The following is a 19,332-nucleotide window of genomic DNA, read 5'->3' on the forward strand; positions in this document are numbered from 1 at the left end:
CATACATGGATTATCAGTTTATTATGCCAAATATGTATTAAACTACGCTATGCACAGCACAACATGTTTATCCTTTTTTGGCATGGTTTAAACTAATGTACACTAATGTACTTTATTCTTCCCCCCCCCCCACCACCACATATATAGCATAAGGTGTTACCCTGAATCATTCCATCTGTAGCACTTCATTAGAGCTTTAGAGAAGATCTCCCATAACATTCTACTCAGGTGCTATGGTTTGCTTGCAGTATGCTTGACAACTAGCAAGCTAGTTGGCTACAAGTGGGGGCTAGAAATACTAATGAAGGGGTTGTTCAAAATTCATGCAGGGCCACACATTGTGTAAAAAGAATAATATTGGCTTGTCTTTGGGCAGGATTTTTAAGAATGTCATTTGACTAAACCATTGAGTACCTCTGAGTAAAGGTATATAATCTTTTGTAATGGAGACAATAAAAAGTAATAGTTATTTTTAAGGTTTGGCTTAATTATGGCCAGAACAACAGACTGCCTCATAGAGGGACATCCAAAGATATGACAGTAAAGAGAAAGAGGGGCGGTAACAACTTCAATGAACAGGGGGGAAGTTTCAGCAGATAGAATACAAATACAGAAGGTGATAAGGCCTTCCCACAACTCTACACCAAGCCCTCCAATTGTGAGAGAGGATTTGTTTTTGAAATACAGAGGGGGAAGCCCAATCTGAGCAGCATATTTCATGATGACTTTGATGTGACAGTATTCATACAATAGATGAGTTGTTTAGAAGTGATTGATTGAGAGGTAATAATGGGGACTCTGGAGTCTCTTAATTGAGGTAGTGTAACGGGAGTGAAAAATGTTAATAGGATAGCACCTAATGTGGGCTAGAAAAATACCATTGAATTAGTGGCATTTAGTTTTGGTACAAATAAAGATAAAGACGTACTTATCATTGTTCTTTACTAAACTGGATTTTTGGGAAACTGAACATTGGGAAATATACCATTAATTAATGTGGTATAAGGAAGCTGTAGAAGGCTAGAAAAAACACGGCAAATAGATGTAGGTTGGCAAAATATTGGAAAACAGCATCACCAGCCGCCATAGCAACATTCCGAAGAGGACACGGCTAAACTGGCCACACTCCGACAACTCTGCTCTGCTTTTCTGGACATGCACGGTGGCCTGCTTATGCTCTGTGAAGCCCTATTTGGGTCTTTATTACTCAAGCGCTGGCCCCGCACATGCTCAGAAGAGGCAGCTGATTGAGTTAAGGGTTTATGAAGGAGTGAGGAATTCATATGTACAAGTTCTTTGAGAGAAATCATAATAGGGTCTGAGGAGAGGAAGGAGGAGGTAGTGTCTGGGTCAACTGGCATGAGATAATGGTGAATACCATGTCAGTATAGCTAAACGCTAAGGGGAATTAAAAGTTTAAGGATGAATGACATTAGGATATAATGCCCAAAAAAGAAATTAGTAAAATATGGAGTAAAGAGTAAATTAAATGAAGTGTTTGAAGATGGTACTATTTAGCTGCACAAGGCGGAGCAGTTAAGTAGCACTGAATATATGTCAGTTGTAGTGTAACATGGTGTTAACAAGTTCCAATACAAACTACGTTGTGGTGGATCTAGGGAAAGACCAGAATTTCCTCATTTTTTTCAAAAAGGGGCAAACCAAATAGGTGCCAAAGTCTTCCATGCTCCTTTGGAGCAATGTCTAGGGCTAAGTGGCCTTGCAGTGCTATGGTTTATGGATAACCAGATCATTATATGTTCTGATCCAGGATAAGTATAAAAGTGTGTTGGTCACTTCTATAGATAGCCTGGTCAGATTAGAGAAGGGCAGATCCTCTGTGATTCTCCATGGACAGGTGGGAATATAGTTGATCATCATAATAAATAAAGTTCTTCTCCTACCTGTTTAATAGAATGTTACACACTATTGGTGTCCTTGTTTCTCCTTTTATGTGCGCCAGAGGTTTCCAATTAGAGCTTTGAATACCGTCTTGTTAGCAGTCATTCCTCTGATGTCCAGGTTAGTATATGCAGTATATTCTCAAGTATGAGCATGTCCTAGAGTGTTGTAAGGGCTGCATATTTCACTGCAATGTTGTGAGGTATGGGTAACTCCCTGGAATGTTATGAGGCATACGCTCCTGGAATATTATGAGATATTGGTATGCCCATTACATTTTGGGAGGTGCATCTCCATACAAACTCACACCCGCCCTCTTTGATTGGCCAATGACCTTTGCCCCACCTCCCCTCTAGTAACCACATCTCACTCCCCAATCCACCCACCACTAGAACAATATTCCTCATTTTATCAGACTATCTCCTAACCTGCAAATGCTTTAAATGCTCCTTGAAAAACAATCTATTCATTAAAGCCTACCATTCCACTAAGAAGTATACCCAACCCTCTTTCATCCTCCATCTCACCCACTCTCGCTTCAACCCCTCCTTCTGATTTCTACACCCCTTTACACTGACTCACCCCCATGAGTCAACCATTTGTCTGCCCATTTTCCTTCAGATTGTAAGCTCTTGAAAGCAGGGCTCTCTTCCCTCCTGTTCCTCCTCTTTTCATTACCTATGACTTCTGCTCACCAGCTACACTGTGCACCTTCTCCTTGGGCTTTCTGTCTATTGACTCCACTCCAACATTGTCTTCACACCTCTATCAGTGGCTCTGATCCTGTAAGTTGCTCCCACAAAAATGGGCAAAGTTTTCAGCTTGCGCTGAATTTACCCCTTGCACCCCATTGCCCATCTAGGCTATTTTTGCGTGTTGAGAGATGTAATGTTACTTGTTTGCTGTATTGTCCTGTAATGACATGTACTGTTTTGTTGTATGCCCTCTGAATGGTGCTGCAGACCACTTGTGTCCAATAAATACAGGATAATAATAATAATAATAATAATAATAATAATAATAATAATAAAAAATAAAGATATGGTATATTCCTGGAATCTTGTGAGGTATGGGTATGACAATAGAAAGTTGTGAGTTATGTGTATAAACCCAGTGAAATGGGCAGGGCTGTAACAATGGTGGTGCGAGCGCCCAGGGTGCAAGGAGAAGGGCTTATTATATGCCAAGACACCAGCCCCCCAGGTAAACATTAGTGCGGTGCATGCCACTAGGCAGCACTGCAGGGCTGTACTTGCCCAGTGACAGAGAGCCTGAACAATTAGATTCTAGCTCCCTGCAGCATCACTAATGTGCTTAAATGACGTCAGGACAATGTCAGTATTGAGGAACAATCAAGAAGAAAGAGGAGCTAGAAGAAACAGGAAGAAGACAGAGCAAGAAGAAGCAGAGAAAAAAAGAAGTAAATCTGAGGAGCACTAAAGAAATTAAATTACTGTAAGGGCTAGTGAGAAGAGAGGGCTGGAGAGAACAGGAGGGAGGGCTGGAGAGAAGGGAAGTGGGTGAAAAGGGGGCCTGGAAAAAATGCAGGGACAGAGGGAGATTCAGGGACCAGGGGGTTGAGAGTAAGGGGGATTTTCATTGGCGTACATAAAAATATGCTATATAACTACTAAAGAATAAATAAGTAATATATTAATTAGCAATAATAATCTCTATTAAATGTGGGGAAAGTTGTAAGCCATAATTTGATTTTGGAACTGGTGGGGAAAATAAGCCTTCAAATTAAATGGTATATATTTAATATTGGGCTGGTTAGGGGAGAAATAATTCTGTTTATTAAATAGGAATATTAGTAATTTAAATTTGGGGCTGGTTGGAATGGAATATATCTTTTTATTAAACAAAAAAGCTGATTTCATGTCCATATGGTTGGGGGTGGGGGGGGGTCTAGATTCTTCATGCACTACTCAGCTTTCCACTAGGTGAATAGTAACTATATATTTTCCAAACAGGGCCCCAACATTCCAGGATCTGGCCAAGCAGCAAGTAAGCTTAAGACACCAGCAGCAGCAAGAGGTAGTCAAAGCTGCAAGAACAGGCAAGAACAATGGCAACAGTTGCCACTGAATGCCAAAATCTACTTCTATCAAGATGTGAGGGGGCATGAGTGTTGTGTTTGATCCAGAACAATATAATTTCTAGTTACAGCTCCCGGTATGGGTAAGTCCATGTAATAATGTGAGGTACAGATATGTCTCTGGAATGTTGTTAGATATGTGTATGTCCATGACATGTTGTGAGGTACGGGTATGTTCTAGGAAAGAGACAGTATACTAATGCACTTGGCTGTATGGGTAGGGAGTCTATGTATGTGCTACAAAACTTGGTGTCCTCCACCTAGTGATGCTATAAAAAGTGATACTTATCTGATTGTAGCTATGGAACGCTTTGGGTGGTCTTGCTGATTGATGTCTGGGTTGGTCCAGTGATGTCCATTGTTGTTTCCAACTATTAGGTGCTGGTTGTTTGGGATGTGATATGCTAAGATGTAAAGGTATAGTTATAAGTACTGAAAAGTGAAAAATAAAATGAAAAATAAGAAATATGAAATATATATATATATATATATATATATATATATATATATATTTATTATTATTTTTTAAATAGAAGATACAAATAAAATTAAAAATACATAATAATAAATAAAGTATAAAATATTTAAAATAAAATTAAAAAAATCTAAAAAAGATAACATAAATGATATAAAATCTAAAAAGAAATTATAAATAATAGAAAATAAAATTAAATGAAAATGAACACAGGCAGGTATGTTGCCAGAAAGAATGAGAAAGCTAGTTTGTGAGGTATAGGAGTAAGTAGTGTTTGATTAGAACAGGAATAAGGTGCAGGTGTGAAGTGTGAGTGGCAAATATAGATGGTAAATGTGTTTGGGAAGAGGATCTGAATAATACATACAGTTTGATTTATTCTTTCATATAGTTATAGGTTTACTTGTTTATTATGGGCCAGATTCAATAAGGCACGCAAAATGAACGTAAAATGGACTAACGTTTCTTAATGAATCAGGCCCTATATGTTTGTTTGTTTCTTCTTATTATTGTTTTGTCATTTATTACTGTTGACTCTATTTAATTCACTCTTTAGAACACCCTGTTCTTTCTGACTAATTACTATATATAACTATTTACATCCAATTACATTTACAACACCCCTATCCTTACCCCAAATACTTTTTTATTTTATTTTATATATTTTATATTTTATTTATTATTGTGTACATTGTTATTTTAGTTTTATCCTCTATTTAAAATATTTAGAATTTTCTTATTTATTTTTCACTTTATTTGTCACCTTCCAGTACTCATAAGTATTCCTTTACATCTTAGCATCTTACTTCTCAAACCACAGCCCCTAATAGTCACAAACAACACTGAATAACACCACCATCCAAGACATCAATCAACTGGACCACCCAAAGCGCTCCACGACTATGATCAGATATGTTCCTGGAATGTTTTGAGGTACTGGGTATGTCCACTGATTGTTATGACGTATGGGTATGTCCCTTGACTGTTGTGAGGCATTCGGTGTGTCCCTGCTTTAGATGGAGAAGTGGCATACATCATTTCAAAGACTTTACATTCATCAGATAAAAAGTTGTAATATGAATATGTGAGTGTTAGAAAATGACTGTGTATGATTTGCATCTGGTACACCACTTTCATAAAGTGACATTAAATGAGATTAACTTGAATGTTTTTCCGACAATGTTACTTTACTGGATTACTGGATTAGAATCCAGAAATAAAGAACATTTTAGCTCATGTTTATACATGCCTCCTTTGTAGTTGAATTTTCCTTTAAACAATTCAACAATGTTTGGTTAATTCCCAGGCTCTAATTAATGTATGCAGACAGATGTAAATATAGTTTGACCTCTTTTTTGGGATAAATTGGACATATCTACAAGTTCAACAGATGAAACTGAAATCACTCTCAGTCACGAAATGGACAGAACAGAGTATTTAATTGAACTGAGTTTTTATAGTTTGTATATAAATTTTCTGGATGAAGGTTTATCAAAACTGTGAAATAGAGATGCTGAAAGTACTCTAAAGTAAATAAACACAATGAACATTTTGCCGACATGAAAGTGTATGAACTGGATTGAGTCTTGATCAGACTAAGGGCTTGATTCATTAAGGATCTTAAATGAAGAGGTATCTTATTTCAGTCTCCTGGACAAAACCATGTTACAATGCAAGGGGTGCACATGAGTGTTCTGTTTTGCACATAAGTTAAATACTGACTGTTTTTTCATGTAGCACACATTATAGAAAATACTGTAATACAACATACTGTAATATCATTGACTGAAAAAGGCGCATTAAAGTCCATGATTGGTACTCTTTATGTTATCAGACAAGCTATAAGAAAACACGCCATCACTTTAACTTTTCTGATGAATAAATCACTGACCTCATTTTGTGTCACTATATTTCCTTAGCACTTTACCAAACTGCAACAAAATCATGTACATCATTGTCTTCCTACTTCTGAATGAACAATTGGTACTCTTAGAAGCTGGAAAGAGAGGAGGTGGGGGCGCCTGCATGGAGTTTGCAAGTTTCAGCAACTCAGAGTCTATCAGCCATATAGTGAGGTATTTAACACTTGTTGTGCGCCATGCCAGACACAGAAATCAATGGATGTGGATATAGCAATGAGCTCATCCTTCTCCTGCTGGTCTAGAAGAAATAGACATTTTTTAATGCAATTTGATTTCCCCATTCTTGCCTTCTGTGAATGACAAGCTGAACATGTAATTATCCTTAGAGGAAAAATGCCATTAGAGAACATTAACCAGCACTCTTTATTGCTATATGCACATCCTGCTTCCGGATATCTTATTTACTGGATTATTAATTAAAATTATTTTATTACTGCCATACTGATCTTTTTTTATCAGATTCTACTTGGAAAAGTAAAATGTGTAAATGAATTTATAAACTATAGGTCAGCTATTTAGTTACCTGCTTGATGGATATGATCAATTCACATTTAACCAAAGAGACAAACACCATTTTTATGTGCAGTGAAGAGCAGACACTTTATGGCATTTACATGCTAAGGTACTTGACACATGACAAAAGATTAATAACTCTAGCAGTACTGGTCAGTATAAGTATATTGCTGAGTATCCCACATACTTAAAATTAAACAAGTAGTAATCTGATTTTCTGGTAACATATATTGAAAAGAATAGCAAGAGACAGAAGGAGAAGACAGATTTTTTGGGTTTTTTAATGTTGGAGTGAAAAATACAGCAAATCAACAATGGAAATATGAAAATGTGCAGAAAAGAGATGAAACAGAAACTGCTTCTAATACAATGCAAGCGTATGACCAGTCAAAGGCGACAAACACTAATACATTTGAGGAGAAAGACACAGTATAAAGTGGGGCAAATGAGTTACGTGTCTTCATTTGCTTTAATTAATGTATCAGTCTCCTGCTACTGTATTGTCTCTCTGTCTATATATCTACATACTTTGCAACAGTCCAGATTTTTCCAGGCCAAAAGAGTCATGGAATAACGGAAATGATAGATTGACAGATCAAGAAAGACATTTTTCAGAGTTGAGCCTTCATGCCAGAGTATTTGATTTCGAGTTACTTGAAAGCCATCCCTTACATCTGCAACTCAAAAACTAATGCAGCACACATACTTTTGTTAATTAGCGTGCGATGAAACATTATCTTCTTCCTCACTTTCCAACTGGCTCACTAACTCAGTTTATGCTCACCTACTGGATTAGTGCTGAGGACAGATATCTCAGCCGATCTTCAAACTCAGTAGGTCTACATACTGTGGCTGTAGTGCCAAATCAATGACCAGCCCCTGTATTATAACTACTCTGCTTCTTTCTCAAGTGGCTGAGAAGTGGGCCCTAGTACTTACAAAAAAATTATGCATCACTATGGTGTATGGTCAGCATATTATATTTATTGAAGGATTTTTAATTTTCTTTTTAAACCTGTCACCTCTACACAGTAGAGTGAATAATTATGTGGGCTGTACCAGCATGCAGCCTATCACTACTAGTGACAAGTTACAACACTGTATATTCATGAGTTATTGGTTCCTAATGAATTGATATTGGCTACATTTTCATGAATATTAGTTCAGGCTTCCGCTAGACCTCAGTTACGTAGTGCTCAGTGCCCTCCAAGTGCACGCTTACTTTCATTGGAGATGTCTTTGCAAACTAGAAGTACCACTAGGTTTATAAGGAATGGAGAAATCTGAAAAGGCCACTGTGGAAACGTGTAAATGCCACATTACAGTCCAACCTCCTTCAACTTTCGAACCACCCTGTTCAGTATTTTCTCTTAAAATACTGCTTTATTTAGTCCACCAACCAATGCACTTTGCCAGGAATCTATATTCACCAGATCAAATCAAGTCCATGACACCACCAAATAGGATTTTGTGATGTGTCTTGGCTGTTTTGCCCTTTGGAAAAGAGGCCCACTGTGTGTAGGTGACAGGTCCACCTCGTAGCCTTTTATCACATAATGTGTCTGGCTGAGTTTGAAGGAAATTATGTCATAATTGCAGTATAATAATTGAGTTCAAACAGGGAAGTCACCAAATAACTTGGAAAGGTTTGAGAAACTGTGAGCTAGAAAGTGCCATTAAAGGAGAATGAACATGTCTTTCTGGAGTAATTAACCACTCCAATAGGAGGCAGTTGGTCACAGAAACAGGAAAAAAAGCCTATTTTACTACATGAAGTTGTAACCTATAGCAACCAATCATTTGCTTTCATTTTGTCATTTCTACTGGAACAACTCATTTGTGCAAATTGCACCATGTTATTAAATGCATTCCCTTGACTAGTTAATGCCTGCATTATCCAGATACAATTTACATGTGAAAAACTAGAAATATATATACCTATGATCATCTGTCTTAAAGCTGCAATCCCATGAAAAAAGTATATATGTATTTTTAGCATCAATCACTCGGGTTACCTGTAATAAAATACATTGTCTTTTCTCTTTAACTTGCTATTAATGATTTACAGTATGCTACCCCCTCCTTCCTATGCCATCATGTGACCACTGAGGAGCTTCCTGACTGACTGGCTCTAGCTCAGAGATCAGTTTAAAATCACTTCATGAATGAGTTGAAACCAAATGTTTCCAGAGACACTATCTTGCAGTGGGAGAAGTAACTACCATAGAGAGATTTTGCAAAGCGAAGACTTTAAAAACAAAAAATAGCAAAACAAAACAAAAAACTCTATGAGGGATTGCAGCTTAAAACCACATTTGTCTGTGTGTTAAATTCCTCAAGGCATATAAAAGCATAGAAAATAAAATGTAAGGCTGCACATTCTGTATTATAAACATGTTCCTTTTACATTTTTTAGAAAAATATTTATTTTTTCTTTTTTTTTAATAATATCTAATCTTATTTTACTGTTGGGTTTCCTAGCCATGTAACAAGGGTAGTGACTGATTTACTAGTGTAATATAACCAGTGAAATAAAGGTATCAGAAAGAAAGGTAAATGAAAACAGCAAAGTGGCTCTGAGACCGTCAACCTTTCACTGTCGAGATCTCAGGTGACATTTTTCTAAACAGCTTATGCTATGGAGGTTGATTTCTATTTTCAAAGTGTATAAAAATGTTGTCATAAAATAAAATATAGATGCAGGTGTGGTTGACATGATGAATGTAGGTAAATTTGTACAGAATGTGTGATCTAAGCATCTAAGACATCTATGTTGTGCATCACATTTAAGTATATTATGTACAAAAATAATGTAATAAATCAAAATAATTAAATCGCTACAAAGAATAATAACATAACGCTCCTAGAAATGTTCATAAAAGGGTTGTTTCAGGCCCAGATTAGTGTGCAGTCCCAGGCCTAGGGACCTTACAGGCTCACTTTATATTTTATGTTTTTCTATTTTGTATATTAATAATTATTTACTTATTATATATATTTTTACATTAGTTCAATAAAGGCAAAATTATTTCAACGTTGTTTTCCGTAGAGAAGGAACACGGTAGGGGACAAAATCAAGTTTGAGAGACATTACTTCCCTGAAGGCTACCACGTTCACACTAACCTAAAAACCTGGGATATTGCCAGGGTGAGCCCCGACGACCTGGGTTGTGGGTCAGTGTGAACGGAGGTCTCTGCATCTACCCGGGTCTGTCGACCCGGGAATTAGACCCGGGACATTTATACCGCTTTCTTACTGCCACCCCAGCAATATCCCAGGTATATGAACCCGGGATATTGCCGAGGGACAGAGGCTCCCACGGAGAGAAATTCCTGGGTAGACCCTGTTCATACTGAACACGGTTCTTCCCGGGTCTCCATGACAACATCACAAGAGGAGCTCTGATTGGTTCCTCCTGTGATGTGTTTTTTTTAAAACTTTATAATTGTGTTTGGTGAGACCCAGGTTGAAAAACCCGGGTCTCACCATTCATAGTGCAGGCGACCCGGGTCGGACCCAAAAATTACCCCACCAAAAGTCCTGGATCTAATTCCTAGGTCTGATGACCCGGGAATTAGACCTGACACCATTCATACTGCACCTCGTTCCGGGTCGCCTGTGCTTGCCCCAGCAAAAACCCGGGTTAATGGCGGAGAATGAATGGGGTATAAGGGGGTTATTCCCAGGTCCGTCCCAGGCAGCCGCCAGTGTAAACGGTGCAACCCGGGTTTTTCAACGCGGGTCTCACGGAAAGAAGCTGATTGAAATGACCTTTAAATTACCTCATCTTTGTAAGCCAATCAAAGCTCCTCTTGTGATGACTCACTTATTGCCAGGGCAGACCCGGGTTCAGTATGAACGGGGTCAACCCGGGAATTTCCCGGGTGCAAGGTGCAGTGTGAATGGGGTCTGATGAGCTGGGCTTCTCTGTGACACGGCAATATCTAGGGTTCAAAAACCCGGGATATTGCCGGGCGGCAGTGTGAACATGGTATTACTGACCAAACACAAATTTACCTGTTGTTTAAGTAAAGTGATCAAACTGTATAGTTTCTCTTACATCATAGTAGGAGCTTTATACACACAATGGTCGCAGACAATTGTGATCAGTCTTTCACAATCAAGAAGCTCTCTACAAAAGTAAAGTGCTGGCCCTTAATAAGAAATAGCCGCACATGAGTACAGTCAAAATATCATGTTTCTCACCACTTGCACTTGTTTAAGTTATACTAAAAAAGTAGCTACCAGCAAGTCACATATTATACTTCAATAGAACTTTGAAAGTCCAAGACAAAGATGTCTAATTATTACATATGGGTCTCATACATCCCATTCGATAATATTGTTAGCGCCATCAAATGTTGCTTTTTATACCAAAATAATAAAAACAAAATATTTACTTCACTGCCTGCTAGCGTAGGTAAAATATACAAGGCACAAACATCACTTTGGTTGTACTCTTCTTTCATTCACAGCACTTTGTTATTTCTCCAACAGTAGAAAGCTTTCAGAAAATTGTTTTCAGTTTATGTTGATAAAACCTAATTGTGGACAGAGCAATGAAGTTCTGCCCTGTAAACACAGGCCAAAGAGCAAGCTCCATAGCTTGCTGTGTGACCGTACAGCAATGACACAACAACGGTTTGCCTACATGGTTATGAATAATTCTTTCTATGACATATTGTACATTTAAGGTCTTATCTGAGTTAAGAATAAATAAATCAAAGTTAACAAACTCACTCATCAGCCAAAATGAATTATCTATAAGGAACACTTTGCAAAATATCTATCGAGTTCTAGATATCTCTCTCTACCATAGGCTGTTGGGAGGCATAAATAAACTAAAACAATATTGGGGATCTGGACAGACAAAGGTAGGTGTTATTGCATAATAGTTTTATATATAGTGAACAGTGTTCACTAGTCATAATTGTTAAAGCAAAAACCCAACAGTCCTGATTACTTAATAGTATACAACTGTATGCATCCAATTGGGACATCGATTACTGCCAAGTACTGCAAAGAAGTTATTGTTATAAGAAAAACCTATACTCAATTTATTTTCAGTAGTGTTAAATGGTTTGGACCCAGTTTAAAGGATGATACAATGTTATGGTATTAAGTATACCCAGGACATATAGTATGTCAGGTCACCACTGCAAACTATTTATTGCTTTACAAGTGGAAACAAATTTCCAAACTGAATACTATTCTTCACCAACTTCCGCTTTCCACACCTGGGCTGCAACGCCAGCTTTCTTTGCTGAAAATTTCGGCCTTGGAGGAGCGATCAATGTTGCTATTGGCGATTCTTGTCTAGATTGCATGGGGTAGCCCACAGGGGAGTAGGATTCGCTGGTTGGAGTGAAGACACTTGACTGGAAAGAAGGTTGTGTGTTGTAGATTGGCTGGGAATATTCAGGTATTGGCTGGGAGTTAGTATTTGACTGAGCATTGATTGGCTTTGTGAACTGAGCCTGCTTTGCAGAAGGGAGAAAGTCTGACTTAGTGCTTTTATTAGCTTCTCCTGTACCTGATGTAGTATCAGATGGGGGTTGAAAAGTGAATAAAGAAGAATTAAGTTGATATGGCTGATGTTTCATGACTTGAAGAGCACTGAGCGTTTTGGTGGGCTTTTTCTTGGCAGTTGAAGATCCAGTCTTGGCACCAGGTTTGTTTGCTGCTGGAGGGTAAAGTGGTGACTGGATTGGATTATATGCCAAAGGAGGAGGGGCACGGACATTGGATGAATATTTCCAGGATGGTGGTAAGGATGGAGTTGGAGACATTGATCGAGCTACTTTTTCTTGCACAGTGGTTGAGTCTACCACAAACTTTTCCATCCGAGACTGCCTCCTGGCAAATAGTTCTGCTCCTTTCCCTCTTAGAGCTGGCATCTCATATGCTGGGCCCGCTCCTCCAGCACCAGCAGAACTGCCTGATGGCGTAATAGGTGTTTTTGGTGTAGGCATTTGGTTTACTCCTGAAGCTGGTAAGGGAGGAGCTCTGAGGGGGGCAGACAAATTAAGAGAGTTTGGAGGGTTGTAAGATTGAAAATTTGGTTGTGCTACAGTAGCTTCTACAGGACCTGTACTCTGGAAAGTGTTTTGGCTTGGAAACACCTGTTGTGGTGTGGGAGCAACAGTTGGCGGTGCCCATACTGGTGAAATTGGCATTATCGTGGTAGGGGATTTGACTGATGGCTTTGGGGCAACAGGTGGAGGTGTTTTTTGCTTTCCAATGTTAACTTGCATAAAATTACATGCCTCTGCTCCCAGACTGAGGTAGTCTTCTTCGGGTCCAGACTCATTACCAGTACCACGTTTGCCTTCTCTGTTCTGAACAAGAGTCAGAAGCTCAGGATTTGGGTTTACTTTAGGCTGTTCTTTAAAGGTGAACATGGGTTTTGTGCTCCTTCGTTTAGCTTCCTGTAAAATCCCTGTCTTACTGGCTGGAACTGCAATTCTCTCATCTCTAGAAGCTATTTGTTCTATTGGATAGGATGGAGCCCACACAGCTGCTTGGGCTTTTCCAGGCACAGGTGAAGACACTTGATACCTTGGCTCAGGAGGTGGAGTGACTGAAGAGTAAGGAGGTGGTGCAGGCACATCTGACATAGGACTTGCTATATTTCTGCCAGATGAAAATGGCAGAGCTGCTCGGTTCTGTGCTCCATCAAAGGGTTTGGCTGTTCTGTTTGAAGGCTGAAATGAAGAATTTGACTCATGTGCTCCAACAATACCATTCTGTACACGGGTGTTGCTGACTTCTATATAACTTTTACTCACACAGCTCTGGGTTTTAATGGTTTGCTGGTGCTGTGTCTGGTATGATGTTGTATTATTTACATTCTCTGTGATAGACACCTTATCTTCAATACTATGTTTCCTGACTTCTTCTTGCTCTGCTGATATTTGATCCATCCTCTGCTTTCTCTTTGCAAACATGAGAACCCCTTTCCCTTTGGTCTCTGGAAGTTCCTCCATTGCTTCACCACTATTAAGTTTCCTTTCAACCTCTACAAGTCCAGTATCCCAATCAAAAGTTAGAATGTGTGCGTCGTTTTCAGGGTCTGATGAGAAATCTTCATCTAGATCTGATTCGCTTCCACCGTACCAAGTGACTTTGAAAGTGTTCTCTTTATTGTCTTCGTCTTCGTTTTCCTCTTCCTCGTCCTCCTGCTGCTCAAGTTCTCCTGTTCCGTAACTTGTCAAGGTAAATTTCCTGGACCTTTGGCGACGCTTCTTAAACATCAACACCCCCTTGGATTTGGGGTTTGGGGCAGCTGTCAGCAGCAGAGCAATACTCTTACATTTAGACTTGGCTTCTTTAACTTGCTTTTCTGAGAGGCTCTCACTGCGCCTAAGCCCTGAATAAAGAATCAAACAGAATAAAGCAATTAAACCTCTTGTCAGTGAATACCGTTACAAAAACGAGAAGGAACTTGGATATTAAGAGGGGAGGGAGGGGCTTTGGTCTCAAATTTCCAGACATATTACTAAAATACCATACCAAATCTCATGTTTTAGTTTTTCGACATGTTGCAGAGACATTGGGGATGCTTGTAACAAATTGCCTTTATCAGTTGTTCCTCATTTCTAGATATGTTGTCTTCACTTACATTTTTCGAACGAGTCATGTGACACAATGGGTGGGTTTATTTTTTTAACCAGTTCATGCCCGGATGGTTCCCCCCTTCATGACCAGCCAAATTTTCATTTTATTGAGGTGCCTATTCAATGGGAAATAATTATTTTATTTCTTGGTTCACATACATGAACATTATATTGTCTTATACTTGACAGATAGGGATTTCTTTTGCTAGCATAGGGGAATAAATATATTTTTATTTCATTATATAGGGAAAAACTAAGACACAGACCCCATTTCCCATTATTTTTCCCACAAATTATTTTTACTCATATAGTACTGCCCATAATGAAATAAGCTAGTTCTCCCAAGTATATGGATCCCAAATAAGTGTACCTGATACAAAGTCTAACATTAATATAGGGTCCTGAGACAAATGTTTGCATTTTTATATTTTTTCACTCTCGCTATGCTGCCACTGCACAATGCACAGTGTACAAATGTGCACAAATCTTTAGGGTGGAAGAACGGAGGCATGGGGCTGGGGTTAGGGGGACCGATATTGGGGTACTAGCAGTACTTGTTAAGTTTGGGGGTGGCCATAATTAAGTGTGACAATCATACAATGACTAACAGGGAGGCTGTTGGACAAGGAAGAAACTTCACAGTAACACTGTTTGATCTAGTGCGGTGTAGTTCTAAAAGTAGTTACATACACAGAACACTAGATCTAATAGTGTTGGTGTCCGTGGTGATCTGTTCTGAACTCAATCACTTCCTGCCCAGCTCTATTAATGGCGCTGCTTGTGTTCGTCATTTTCACCTACCATTTATATACGCTGACTCACAGTCATGTGCTGCATGCACCAATGTAGATATAGCATGAATATGAGACACTTTAGAGAATTTGTTCAGAATGCCTAATTTTTTTTGTTATGTTGTGAATTATGATAAGATGTTGAATTTGTTTAATACTAAATGTTACTGAACTTTGGAATTTATTTGCAAATGCAATGTCTGATATATTATTTTGATTATACCTCCCAACTGTCTTGATTTTGGCGGGACAGTCTGATTAGAAGGCACATTTGTACAGGATCATAGGAAGTAGGGAAATATGTTGTTCAAGGGTGTTTTTTGGAGAGGGGAGGGGTCTTCAGAAGCGTTAGGCATGCAGCCAATTGTGTTGCCACATCCACTGTGATGTGGACACTCCCCTAACCTGAGGCGGTCATTACTACCTTTCGGAGGATGTGTGGTGATGATCCTCCAATATTGGGAAGTATGTTTTGATTTGACTGTTATTTATAACCTGGAAATTGTTGCTTCTGATATCAATAAAATCAGTTTATCCTGTGATTTTACAACAAACTACTTAAAAGGAGGATTTAAAAAAACAAGCACTAAATATAAACCAAATGATGTACTTTTTTCTAATGAAATGCGTTTCAAAATTCAATTATTGCTCAAATATTCAATAATATTTAATTAAAAACAATACATTTTATTTAGATGATGGTTATGTTTCATTTTCCTCATTTGTCAGTGTAACGTGAAAGTGTAGTACAGGTCATTTGATACATCACAGGAATGAAATTCCATGTTCTCAAAACCCTCTTGGCATTACTCACAGTGATATATCTAATTTGTGTTCATATTTTTCTACAATGCTCATAGCTTTCACTATCTATCTATCTATCTATCTGTCTGTCTGTCATTATATTACCAGCTATTATTATATTACCATTTTAATGCAAAGTAAAAACAAGTATTTATTTCTACTTTATTTTTAACTATGTTTATATTGCTTGATCATTAGTAGAAATATTTAAGATTAATTTGTCATAAAAACACAATTATGTTCTTCAAGTGTATTTCATTTATTGTAATATATGAAGGAAGCAACATTATTTAATGCATAAGAATCAGCTCTGTGGGAGCTTGAGCATACCCCAATGTTTGTGCTGCAACATGTCGCTATAGATGGCTTTTGTAAATCATATGGGAGCGGGGCAGGGGCTAACAAGAGCACCCCCAATCATCTGTAAAAGTTGTCTCCTGTGATTTAATATATATTTTTTTTTACTGCACAGCAATATTATTTATTTTGCCTTTATGCAAGTGTAGGAATACATACTCAAATCTTATTCCTTTATCATCAATTTAAAAAAAGGGATTGCAAGAGTAAATAAATTATAACATTGTTATATTTTTACCTCATATTAATCTTTAACCATTTGTTTGTCCATAATGTGACATTTTTTAAATGTTTGCCAGTCCATCTAAAATTATAATTTAACATTTTGATTCGTCAACATACAGTGACAGATTAATACAAGGGCAGAGCGTCTGTGGCTCAGGGCAATACATATGCCCCTCTCCCTTTGTAACATATGACCCCCACCCTCCCTTCCACAGTCACATATGATATATAACAATGGAAGAGAAGGTGGGGGTTATATAGGACAGCAGGAGGTAGGGTGGGGGCTTCATTTATGACAAGGGAACACGGGTGGGTGGTATAATGTGACAGAGAACACACGAGGCTTAACTACATGTCAAACCAACATTACGTGGCGTGCAATACACCTGCAGTGAGTGTATATTTGTCAAGTAATGAGAGTTGCATGTGGAATAGGGTTCCATATTGTATATACAGCAAAGCGCCACAGATCACCTTAATCCAGAACCGACATAACAGTACTAAAGAATACAAGGGCCAACAACTGAATTTACAGCGCTATTTAAAATCCTTAAAGTGCTAATCTGAAAGGTTCACTCAGAAACCATTGCCCTAAAGTTTCTGATCGTTTACAAAATGCATTTTTTGAATCTGTGGTTACGTTGGAAGCTTCCAGTTCCCAAAGTGTTTGGAGACCATGGGGTCTATTTACTAATACATGGTGATAGGGCTGGTTTTCTATTGCTGCTTATCTGAACGTCTGAGAATCACATATTGTAATGCTTTATTATTAAAATCTCGCCAAGATAGCTAAACAATACTCAGTTACCTCGGAGATACTGGCCTGGAGCTTCTACTACAAAAGCGATAACAAAAGAAGGATTCCACTGGTAGCCATACCGCTGAGGTCCTTGTTATATAAGCAAGACTTGGCAAATCCTGTCACTGGAGGAGACTACTGCCGGCAATAACACTACTATCACTGCGGGTGTCCCTTTGATGTACAGAATGAAGCTCTATCTCTGGCGAAGCATGCGCCCCAATCCTCCTTCTGTATATATATTTTTATTTTTTTATTTTTCTACTTTTAAACATTTTTTTCCAAGAAGGGGAACTGAAAAGCCCAAGTCCAGGCTTTCAGTTCCACTGCTCATGCATGAACCGGCTAGCCAGGTAGGCCACTACGAATATTCCCTCAGACTAGGCTGGTGAAGCAGTAAGTTAACGCTTACTGCTCTGGGCAAGTATCACTGAGGCAACTGAGTATCGCTCAGCTGCCTCAGCAAGATTTTAATACTAAATTATGGCGAAAGACGTTTTTTTTTTTATGTCTGCAATAAGCGGTGGTAGAAAACCAGCTCTATTGCCATGCATTAAATAAATAGGCCCCTATGTGATAAATTATTTGGGTACAGTCATACTTTAGGTAGGCAAATCTAGAATAAATTCAACTCTGCTAAATATTTACATACACAAGTTGTTGAGCCTTCAAGTGTCTATTTCACCTACATTTTACCACTAGTGCAGTCAGGTTGAGATTGCCAGGTTCAGATTAATTAATCTGTAGAAATAAATGACTGTACTGAATACATTTTCGAAACATTTCTGTTTTTACTTGCTCCACAAGATATTCTTAGTACATCTACCAACTCCTGTCCTCTCCATGGAGTTTATGTGACAGCTTCTAACAGCTGATTAGATAAACAGACACTGACACACAGACATGGTACTTCTTGTGGACAGTGCAAATACTGCTTCTTCCTATGTAATTCAGTTGCTGAAAATTCACTGTGATCTCAAAAGTTCTAAAAATAACTTTTTAGTGAGAATTATTCACTCCTTCCACGATAAGTAATGCTGTGCTCAGGGGAAGGCTGGCAAATTTTAGCCCTGGGGGGAAGGTGGCAAGACTCGACTCAGTAGCCTATTGTAAAGGGAAAAAAATGCAGGTGGCACAGTGACCCAGCCCAAGGTAGTCCACTATGGGACCGGCCCGGGGGGCACATGTCCCCCTGCCTAGCCAGCCCCTGGCTGTGCTATACTGAGACATTCACCATTTCAGCTCAAATCCTGCACACTGAGGGACAGTTATGCCTTATTCAAACTGCCTCAGAATAGTGGTGTTACAAAAGCCCTGGTGCTGATGAGCATATCCTGTCTATAACAATGCTTGTACTGAACAGAGCACAACTAGAAACCCCTATATGTAGAGATACCAGTAAATAGAGAGACCAGGAATAATAGAGTGAAAAGAGAATCATTTTGAATGCACTTGGTATATACAAACAGAAGGACAGACTGATAGATTAAAAAAAAGACTCAAGAGAGTGAAAAGAGCTAAGCAGGAAGCATAAGAACACTAAAGTTCTAGCTCATGCAATGTTAAACATCTCTCTTCCTGTCACTGACAGTACAATGTTCACTTTCCACAGGCATTTAAGTGTAAAACAATAGCACACATTACTGTACTCCCGTTGTGTTGCAGTGTTTCCTTAGTCTATCATCCAAGCATCTAGACTAGTTTATCATAAGCACTGTCACCAGCAATGTCATCACAAAATATAAGAATTAATATCCTTCCATATAGTCCATTTCAAAAGACAATTCATGCTTTGACTTCTACATATTACATATGTTAAATCACAATAT

At 38.5% G+C, this 19,332-nt stretch overlaps 1 protein-coding gene across 1 annotated transcript in view; it reads right to left on the reverse strand.

Moving 5' to 3' along the window:
- SYNPO2 (synaptopodin 2) overlaps positions 1-19,332 on the reverse strand; it is a 249,757-nt gene that overhangs the window by 30,378 nt on the left and 200,047 nt on the right. The window contains exon 4 of the mRNA XM_075200335.1: positions 12,149-14,280. Coding sequence (XP_075056436.1) covers positions 12,149-14,280 — 2,132 coding nt within the window. The remainder of the gene's footprint in view (positions 1-12,148; positions 14,281-19,332) is intronic.

Source organism: Mixophyes fleayi, chromosome 1 (assembly GCF_038048845.1).
Source record: "Mixophyes fleayi isolate aMixFle1 chromosome 1, aMixFle1.hap1, whole genome shotgun sequence".
Classification (NCBI taxonomy): domain Eukaryota; kingdom Metazoa; phylum Chordata; class Amphibia; order Anura; family Limnodynastidae; genus Mixophyes; species Mixophyes fleayi.